At 38.5% G+C, this 9,716-nt stretch overlaps 1 protein-coding gene across 3 annotated transcripts in view; it reads right to left on the bottom strand.

Annotated features, from left to right (window-relative positions):
- Positions 1-2,076: 2,076 nt before the first annotated feature.
- mllt10 (MLLT10 histone lysine methyltransferase DOT1L cofactor) overlaps positions 2,077-9,716 on the bottom strand; it is an 84,541-nt gene continuing 76,901 nt past the window's right edge. For 2 of the 3 annotated variants that reach the window (XM_036558782.1, XM_036558785.1), the window contains 6 exons: positions 9,278-9,351; positions 7,930-8,261; positions 6,601-6,624; positions 5,511-5,601; positions 4,872-5,072; positions 2,077-3,129 (listed from right to left, as the gene is read on the bottom strand). In XM_036558782.1, coding sequence (XP_036414675.1) covers positions 3,082-3,129; positions 4,872-5,072; positions 5,511-5,601; positions 6,601-6,624; positions 7,930-8,261; positions 9,278-9,351 — 770 coding nt within the window. In that variant the 3' untranslated portion in view covers positions 2,077-3,081. The remainder of the gene's footprint in view (positions 3,130-4,871; positions 5,073-5,510; positions 5,602-6,600; positions 6,625-7,929; positions 8,262-9,277; positions 9,352-9,716) is intronic. The other variant, XM_036558784.1, reaches the window with a different exon arrangement.

The raw sequence follows: 9,716 nt of genomic DNA, 5'->3' as shown, positions 1-9,716 counted from the left end.
TTTAATAGTTTTATCTAATGCCACGCTGTAAATGTTTACACAGTATTTTCCAGGCATTTTTTAGATGAGATTCCTATTACAATTGTACAGTAAACTCAGATAACTACTATATTTTACTGCAAGTACTATATATGTAATATAAAACAGTATAGATGATTAACAAAGCACTACGCAGCACTTTAGAAATCATATATATTCTTAGAGTATAAATATATATTTTTTTTAAGGGACTTTAAACAAATAATATTAGGCAGGATAAATTTAGAAAGCAAATTATGATGCAAAATAAGACTCCTCCACTGTGGCTGGCCTAATGACATCCTAATGACAATGACATTTAGCACTATTAACTAACCAGCCAAGTCTACTTCAGCAAATTAGGCTAACTTAGCAACAGTTTACACACACACACACACACACACCTCAACGCTTAGAAAATCAACAAAACATGTACTTTGACCAGGGGTTTGCATACCACTGTATATAGCGTACTGACTTTATATATACATTATTTATACATATACATATATATATATATATACATACATATATATATATATACATATATATACATATATATATATACACATATATATACATATATATATATATATACACACACACATGCACACACACACATCATATATATGAAGTATTAATATCAGTATGTGAAATATTAAATTGTTCTTTGAGCCTGAACAAAAATCTAGACAGTATTCAATTTCCATAAATGTATATGGTCACATGACTTATTTCATTTATCATATTAATGGAATGAGGTCAAATATAAACTTTCTAGAGAACACGTTATGTGACGTACTCTCAGCATTATTGCATTTGCTGTGTTTTCTCCCGCAATTCACTACATTTTAATGGTGGTCTAATCGGTCACGGCAACCTCACTGATTTAACCCATTCAGGACCCACAGCTAAATTTGGTATGATGAGCAAAAATGCCACAGAGCTTGATGATGGAAAAGATTAGATTTTGTGTAGTTGTACCTTAAATGAACATCTAACAGAACTGTTTTCTGGGGTTGCAGGCATTTTTTTTATGTTTTTATTCACAGTCAAATCTGGATTTTCTATTTTGTTAATGATCAAAACACTTTAACTTTGTACGACATTCATGTTTGCGATCAATTGGCTACTGATGGAGAATGAGCTAAAACCATTTGCTCCATAATATAACTGAATTAACAGAGTAAAGCTGACTGAAGATAGTTAAAGGCTCTTAAAAAAAAATTAAACTCTGAAAGCTTAGCAGCCACAACTTTATCAGGCAAAGATGCATTTTTATGTAAATACTTGCTTCATGCAAATGGTAAAGAAATGTAATTTCTAATTTCAGCTGTTTTCACCAAAGCAATATAAACGAGACTGAACAAAATTACAAAAGCACCTCAGATCACTGTAAAATGATTTTAATCACTGAAAAAAATCTTAACGCTACAATCTCTGTGTTCAGTATTTCTTACGATCATTATGAAGCAGGACTTGTGGATTTACGTTTGGTATTCTTAAATACAAACTTTAAGGGTTTTGCATATTCCTATACACATACATGAACACACGGGAAAAGGTATAGGAGTATAAAATGACATCAATAAAATGGTGCAAAACTTAAAAGAAAAAATCCTGTACATAGAAAAATAAATTAATAGCTTGCATCATTATTTTCCCTATGACTGTTAATTAGATCTGAACACACCAAATGAACTTTAATAATCCTTCACACCATCAGAGGGGGGGACACAAATACCTATTTACATTAGAGAGGAGGTAAAATGGCGCTAACTAAACTCCAAACAGCTTATTCTGATAGCAATATGATCTGATCTGTTGCTTTACATGGAAAAAAAAAATGAAAAAACAACCATATTTACACAACAATGAGCCATCCGAGTAGTTTTTTATGCTCAAATACAAGACAATTTAATCAATAATCAAAATTCTTACAAGATCCAAAAAGGAACTGAGACAATTTTTTGTACAGTAGTATAAAATTGTTTCAAGAGACAAATCAGGCTCTAAAATAGAAATCTTGTGCCCATCACATAACAAAATTGCAAATAAATACAAAAGGTGGGAGGGATTTTACGGAAGTTGGCTTCGGAAGTGATGAATGCAGCACAAGTGCTGGAATTGAACTAGATTTCAGTGTCGTCACTGCGCAGCCCCTGTGGTACTGTGGGTGACGTGGTATTGCCTGAGCGACATCATTGACAATGATACTGAATTCGCTTTAAAAACGGACTGATTCGGAATAAAAAGGGAACTGGCAACGTTCTCCAGTGTGTAGCCTCTGGTTGAGAGCGTGGAGGGTGGTGCCAGGCACTTGGGTAAAGGTCCTGGTATTTCAGTCCTGGCTCTGAGAGGTAGGTTCTCGTCTACAGCAGGGTCAGCGTGTCCTTTATTTTTCGACTTGTGGAATGCCTTGTGTCCAGAGGAAGCTGGAGACCAGGATGCGGAGAAGGCCTTCGTGGTGCACTGCTTCGTATTTGAAACTTTCACTGCTTTGCTTTTTGTCCTCATTTTTATTATTATTGTTATACATTTACAACCACATAAAACAGTTTTTTTTTAATCTCTTTTGGAGAGCGTCCTATGACAGTCCTTGTTAAAGGGGCTTTGGAGAGGTAACAGCGGCGAGCAGGAACTATTCCAGAAGCGTGCGTGGCGGGGCCGTGGAGGAAAAAAGCTCCGTCCCGCACTTAAGTCTCCAGCCAAAATCACTCAGCACCTTCCTCCCACAGTGATTCACACGAGTGTGTCACCTTTAGAACACAGACAGAGCGAGTATGTGTGTATATGTAAGTGCGAGTCGGTGTCTTGGCCTCTTAAGTGGCCCCCTGGGACCCTAACGTTTACAGCAAGTGATTTATTCCAATTCAGTGCAATGCTAGACCTCAAGAGTTTTTTTTCCTTCAGCCGAATAGAGTGCCGGGTCAGTTTGTGTTTGTGTGCGAGCAGCGCAGTCTGACGGTGTGTCTGAGCGGCAGGTTAGTTTGAAAGATGCTCCGATGGTTGGCCCCTAAAAGAGGGTGACCTCCTGCCCCCTCCTTCAGCAGTCAGGCTAGGTCAGGTTTTCTCCTGCCCAGTTACGGCCACAGCTTTCTCCCCCAGCCTCTGTTCAAAAACAACAAAAAAACCCCACAAAACAATATAAATCACAATGTATTTAAGTCATCCCAGCTTGTATTTATTTCAACTGTACAATCTACTGAAGTACAATTTGTTTTATTTTCTGCTTATAATGTGTGTGTTTTAAAGGCATTTCAATGTAAAATTTCTATATAACTCAGCCCTGGTGAACAAAGATAAAAACCATTTAGAGTGGTTTGATACAATCTAGAGAACTCATTGCAATGGTGGTGCACACATTTAAATCAAGTAAATTCCACACATTACTTTTTCAGTGAAGTTATATGATAAGAGTTAAAGGGACTACAAGGGTACATACGTTTATGTACTGAGAACAGTTATCATTAAATTTTCAAATTACTTTTTTCCAGCCTCTTTTAATGCGTTTGAATAAACAGGCTGTTGTTACTGTGCCTTTGATTCTGCATTTACACCAGGTGTTAAAAAAAACAAAAAAAAGCACGACTGGAATTCATTTATTTTCAATGAAAGCTGGCAATTTTCTGTGACAGGAGGCAGCGTGAACACTGGCAGCGTGCTTTATCTTTGCCACTGTGAAGCAATAAGCAACTTTTTTGGTTCCTAGATATTTATTCCTACTGGAGTTGGAGGAATGGTGACTGTACTTGCGTCACAAATAGACGGTGATCGCAAAGACAAAACACAGTGCAAACACAGTGATGCACTACAAAGGGATTAAATGTACAGACAAGCTATTTCTCTCCAGGATTTTAATTTTTAGCAGGAACACATCTGATTTGTTCTTGGCATCAGTGAAACCATGGCAAACAATGGCCAGCACAAGTTTAGAAATGCCTACGGGCGATGAGTGACCAAAGATTTTGACAACAAGGTGAAAAATCACTGCTGCTGTGAACGCAGAGTAAGACTGATATTTGAAAATAAGCTCTGTTCTGATTGGCTGCCCTCTATTGTGCTTCATTCCAAAAGGGGGCTGAAATACTCCTTTTAATGTTAGTGTAAATGGGCGGAGCTAAACTGCTGAAGGCTGAATAGGTGGATGTATGTAAATTCCAAAAACAGTGAATTCAAAATAGGCTTTTTTGCAGCTCAGTTTCCATACAAGGATCATATGAACTGGGGAAAGAACAGCATATTTTAAAACTTTAACTGTGTTTACACCACGTTAAATGCTGGCATGGAAAATGGGCCCTTTAAGAACATCACACACATATTTATTTTTTAAACTTGAAATTTTGTGATGTTTAAACACACCTCAGGTCTTCTTTCAAATACATAATGTTACATAGCAGTTACTGAATAACTACTGCTGTGATGTCTACAACACAAATATAGCCCCTTTATTTACTATCCAAAGCCATGGCAAAAAAGTGATGAAGTAGTACGTCCTCTGTGGGTATTTTGCCTTGCCATACTCTGCATGTACCTGTACTTCAATGGAGTTAAAAAAACAAACAAACAAAAAAGTATATGTAAATATGTTAATGGTTGCTGATGAACAATGATGAACAATGATGAATTCAAAAGGGTTTATTCCCCCAGCTTAGTTTGCACAAACAGACTGGGGAGTGAACGGTATGTTTTGAGACTTTTTCACATACTACGTCAAGCTACTTCTAAAAAAAAAAGAGTGAGGTAATTTAGGTTTTCCATAATATGGGTCTTTTAAAAAGCAGAAGGTAGGAATAATCCGAATACAAAGCAAACACTGTGTGTTGCTAAAAACCAGCTTGAACAGCACTAACCCCGGTCTTCTGGGCACTGCTGTCATTGTGCATGGCCAAGAAGGGGTTGGCGGTGATGGCTCCCTGGGCGGCGGGCAGCAGGCTGTTGATAGGCAGCTGGGACGAAGAAAGCTGCTGGAGCTGCTGCAGGTCGTGCTGCTGCTGCTGTTGCTGTTGTTGCTGCTGCATCAGCTGGTAGAGCAGAACGTGCTGCTGCTGCTCCTACAACACATGCACGGAAATTGTAAAGAGAACTGCCAGGAGGACATGATGAACATGAAGTACTAAAGAAGACTTTCAGTAAAATACTGAAATGTAAAGCGATAATTTGGCCATTAGACAAATTCACACTTTTTCCCCCTCTTACCCCAAATGTAGTAAAAGAGGATAAGACAAGTTTGGCATCTGTTCGAAGTTGCTTATTTAATTTTACACTGGCGCTATAAGGCTAAAGTAGCATCAGGGAAGCATGCTACTTATTAGCATCGTGCTAACCGCATGTCTAAATAATCCCATATTTTCCTCAAAATGTGTTAAGTTGTTACAATGTTTAATCAAATCTGATTTTCACAAAAACATGGCCAAGAAACTCAGAATTTGACTCTTCTACAACACGCAAAACATGCTTAGCGCTTAAATCATATGATGAGTAAACGTTACCGGTAGAGGCTGCTGGGAGTTGATCAGTTGCTGCAGTTGGTGCTGATGGAGGAGAAGCTGCTTCTGCTGCTCAGTGAGGAACCTCACCGCACTGCCAACACATAAACACAGTCCTGTCAGCAGACTACATTCATAACAGTGCTACATAAACAACAAACTCAACCACTCCCCGTCATTATAGAAACACATTAACCACCACCGGCACAGCAAATTATGATGAAAAGCAAATTTCCTATAAACCCAAAGTGCGTTCAGCACACGTCTGCAATCACAACAAATTGCACAAATGTAAATGTGTCATTTCCTGTTATAACAGCCTTTAAACATAATGCTTTTTATAAACCTTTTATATTTTAAACATTTAATGCAAAATATGTTTCCGCATTCTGTTTATTTCAAGGAGAGAAGTTAAAACACAAAAATGCATATAATTTCTTTGCACTTGCAAGCCTTTATATGAAAAGCATTAAAAAAACAAAACAAGCAAAATACACAACTCATAGAACATTATTTAAAAAGAGAAGCATACTTAATTTATGAAAAAGACAAATAGTATATAAAATACAAATAGAAACAGACAAGGACAGAAATGATAAAATATGAAAAACAAGCAAGCAAACATGCAAGTACACATGCACACGCTAGAGGTCTGCATGAATGCCAAATTGAAGCCTGAACCCAGCCTGAAATGTTTTATCAACATTACATTTAAAACACAGAAGACATGTGCAGGTTTACTGGTGGTTTTGGATAGTAAATACAACGGCCATATTTGTGCTGACATAACCACCCCAGGTTCCCATCACCACAACTGTAAAGAAAGCTGAGTCTGTAAGTTTCTCTAGAACACAGCATTTCATTTCAAAACACTATAAGTGACTGTATTTACATCTCAACCACTGAATTATGCTGAAACCTAATTTAACAAACAAAATGAAAAATCTGCTGTGATCTTTGTTTGTACACAAAGAAGTAGCTCAAACCTGGCCCAAAATGCAATATTCTGCAGAGCCCTGTCGGGCTTGGGTCGAGTAGCAGACCTCTAACACACGCACACATATTGACTTTGAAGGTCACACACAGTCCTCACCTGTTCTTCGCAGTGGTCACATTGCTGCAGCAAGCAAGCGAGAGCGAGAGAGATACAGAGAGAGAGAAAGAGAGAGAGAAGGGGGGATGTCAGAAAAAGAAGAAAAGATAAAGGAGGTCAACATGCAGGCTATTCTATTCTAGGACTACTAAAAGCTTCAACAAAGCACGCAGCATAACACTCTCCCGAAATAAAAGCACAGCTTTGTCACTGTACTAAGTGCTTGATACAGATCTAATGGTTCATCCATTACTCGCAAGCTTCCCAAACTTTGAAATCAGAGGCTCTTCAAATAAATCCTATAAATAAAACACAAATTCACAGACAGCAATAGCAAGAACTCTGCAACTGGGAAAGGAAAGACAACTGTGTCATTACAGCAGCCTTACAAGCAAGTGAGACACAGACATGCCCTATATAAAATAATTTTTAAAATGGAGCATTGATAAGGTCTGAAAAACAGTGCTGGTATTCGCAAATTAAATCAAAATACATGGAAATGTCACCATCTAGCTTTGTTTGGCTGTTCAAATTTCTTTGAGCTTTTTTGTCATCAATATTGTTACATTATTGTTATATTATTTTCACCTTAGTTAGTCTTAAGAGTCCTTGAGAGTGGATTAATTAGAACTGCTATTTCTGAAGTAAGACCAGTGGCATCAATAAGCAGAATCATGAAAGGGGTTGTCAACTTATTCTGTTTATGCTTTTAGCAATATGTTTCTGTAGGGATGTACATATGACTGTGAGATAAAGAACACTGCTGGACATATCTTGAGATATTTTTGCTTCTTGTGCTTCCTTGATTGGATTTGAGTTGACTATACTGCAAGACGCTGAAATCAAATCCTCCTGCAAATCAGAACTAGGGCGCTTTTTTTTTTTGTCAGCAGCTCTTTTCCACACAAACCGAAGTCTGACTGACTAGTGAGCTATCATTTTAAAAACACCCCTTTACTGTGGTAAATTAACTGTAACAAAGATTACATTAAATTATTAAATTTTTTCTGCATAATTGCCATAAAAGTCTAACTTGGCGGACAAATACTCAAATTGCTTGAATGATTTGATGCCTATCACAGGCACCTGGGCAAAGTAATACATGTTAGCAAACGGTATTGGCCAGTATTTGTACGAATGGCCAAATGCCTACTTACGTTAGTCAATAACATTCACCACCACGGTTATTGTAGTCATTCTTAGTTGAAAATAACTTTATATGAGATAAATGACATTTAATATGTACAATCGAGTTGCCAATCCCTTTAAGAGCAAAACTAATAGCATTAGTATAGTAATCCTACTGATACTCATTCACTATGGACATACCTGTTGTTGAGGCTGCCAGACATGGGCAGAGAGGCAGAAGTGACGGTGGAGGGGTGGGGCAGGGGGCTGGAGTTTTGCCCCAGGCCAGGGGATGTTTGGATCACTCCGTTTAGGGCGCCCACGATGCCGCTCATGGCAACATGGCCGCCCTGCAGAGCGCCCATCAGACCACCCACCCCCATGCCCGGCAGAGAGGGGTTGGCAGTGGCGTTGGGCTGCAGGGCCACACCGTTAACCTGCTGCTGCTGCTGGGGGGGGCTGTGGGCCACTGAGGGGGGAGTGGAGAGGGAAGAAGTGCTGCTACCACTACTATGGCCACCAGACAGGAGATCCTACATGAGGTTTGGGGTGAAGGTGGAGAAAGAACAGCAATAGGGAAGTATTTACAAGTCCATCCCCCCCCCAAAAAAACATATATTTAAAAATATTAGTAAACAAGATGTCGCTGCCATAAGAAAAGCTAGTATCTCCAAAATGGTAACTAAATCATTTAAAATAGACTATATTAATGCCCAAAGAAAACTTTAATTGTTCTAGTGTAGCTATATGGTCCAGCCCCAGGATAATCATATGTATACATAGAAGAAACATTTTTTCTGGAATTTTCTGGAATTTTAACAAGTTAAGTATGCTTCTCTTTATTTATGGTGACACTTTAAATGTTACATTAGTTTATTAATTGTTAATAATTAGGTCATAAACACTTTAAAAGACATGCATAAGCAGTTATGACAAAAAAGGGCATCAGTAACTTATGTGATATGAAGCTGACACGTTTACTGCTGACTGATGGAGAAGTCAAGAAATCAGCAAGATCTGAACTTTAACAGTAGGGAAAAATGTGGGCTCACCATTTTGCAAGCAACAGGTTACTGCTGCCCTTTTGTGTGTTATAACTGCTTATTATTGATTTTTATGGTGGACCTAATTAATAACCATTAATCAGCAACTTTGAACCCATTTATAACCTTTTATAAGATGAGGCTTACTGTGATGCCATACATGACTTATTTATTAATTTGTTAATGCTAGAAGTATACAAATAATTTTCAAAGTCCTCCAAGTTTCATCCATAACGCACAGCTGTATTTTGGTTTCTCTCTTTGAAATTAAAGTGGAGTGACGAGGATTTCTTACGACAGCGACAAAGAAATCATACATCACAGGCAGCAGACAAATCTACAGATTTGTTAACATTTATCATTACATGACTGCCTGCAGAAGTTAACAAGTGCATTGGTATTCTATTGTAAGACTATAATGTTATACATAATAACACTTTGACTCAACTAAACAGGTGTTCAGTCCCAGCAGATCTCATCTGCAGAGCAGGGGTAGAGGGAGTTACCTGAGTGGGCAAGGGTTGAGAGGAGTCTGTTAAAACACTGCTGCCTAGCTGAATGCTCTTGCTGTTCAGCATGTCTGGAGGAGAGAAAGATTTTGCAACTTCACATGAGAGTGGTGACCAGACAGGCTAGAGCTGGGGGAGGGAAGCTGCACCAGCAGTGCAGTGGAGGAGGGGAGACACAGAGTGAGTGAGGGTAAGAGTGGCGTTTTGGTGAGTGATTTAGTATGCTGACGTGTGCGTGCATGCGGTTAGGCCTGCAAAGCTGACTTGTATGCATGTGTGAAGGCCATGGGTGCCCAAACTATTTGTCTTGGGATTGGGGGTGCAAAGTATTATGTTTGCTATAGCGCCTGGGCGGAAAGGACAAAGCAGCTAGAAACTCATTAGTTTTACGTCTTTGCGAATAGCCAGCAAACGTGTAGAAATCTATTCATAAGGT

This window comes from Colossoma macropomum, unplaced genomic scaffold (genome assembly GCF_904425465.1).
Source record: "Colossoma macropomum unplaced genomic scaffold, Colossoma_macropomum, whole genome shotgun sequence".
NCBI classification, from domain to species: Eukaryota; Metazoa; Chordata; class Actinopteri; order Characiformes; family Serrasalmidae; genus Colossoma; species Colossoma macropomum.
The sequence above is the reverse complement of the archived record's forward strand: the minus strand, read 5'-3'. Positions and strand labels throughout refer to the sequence as shown.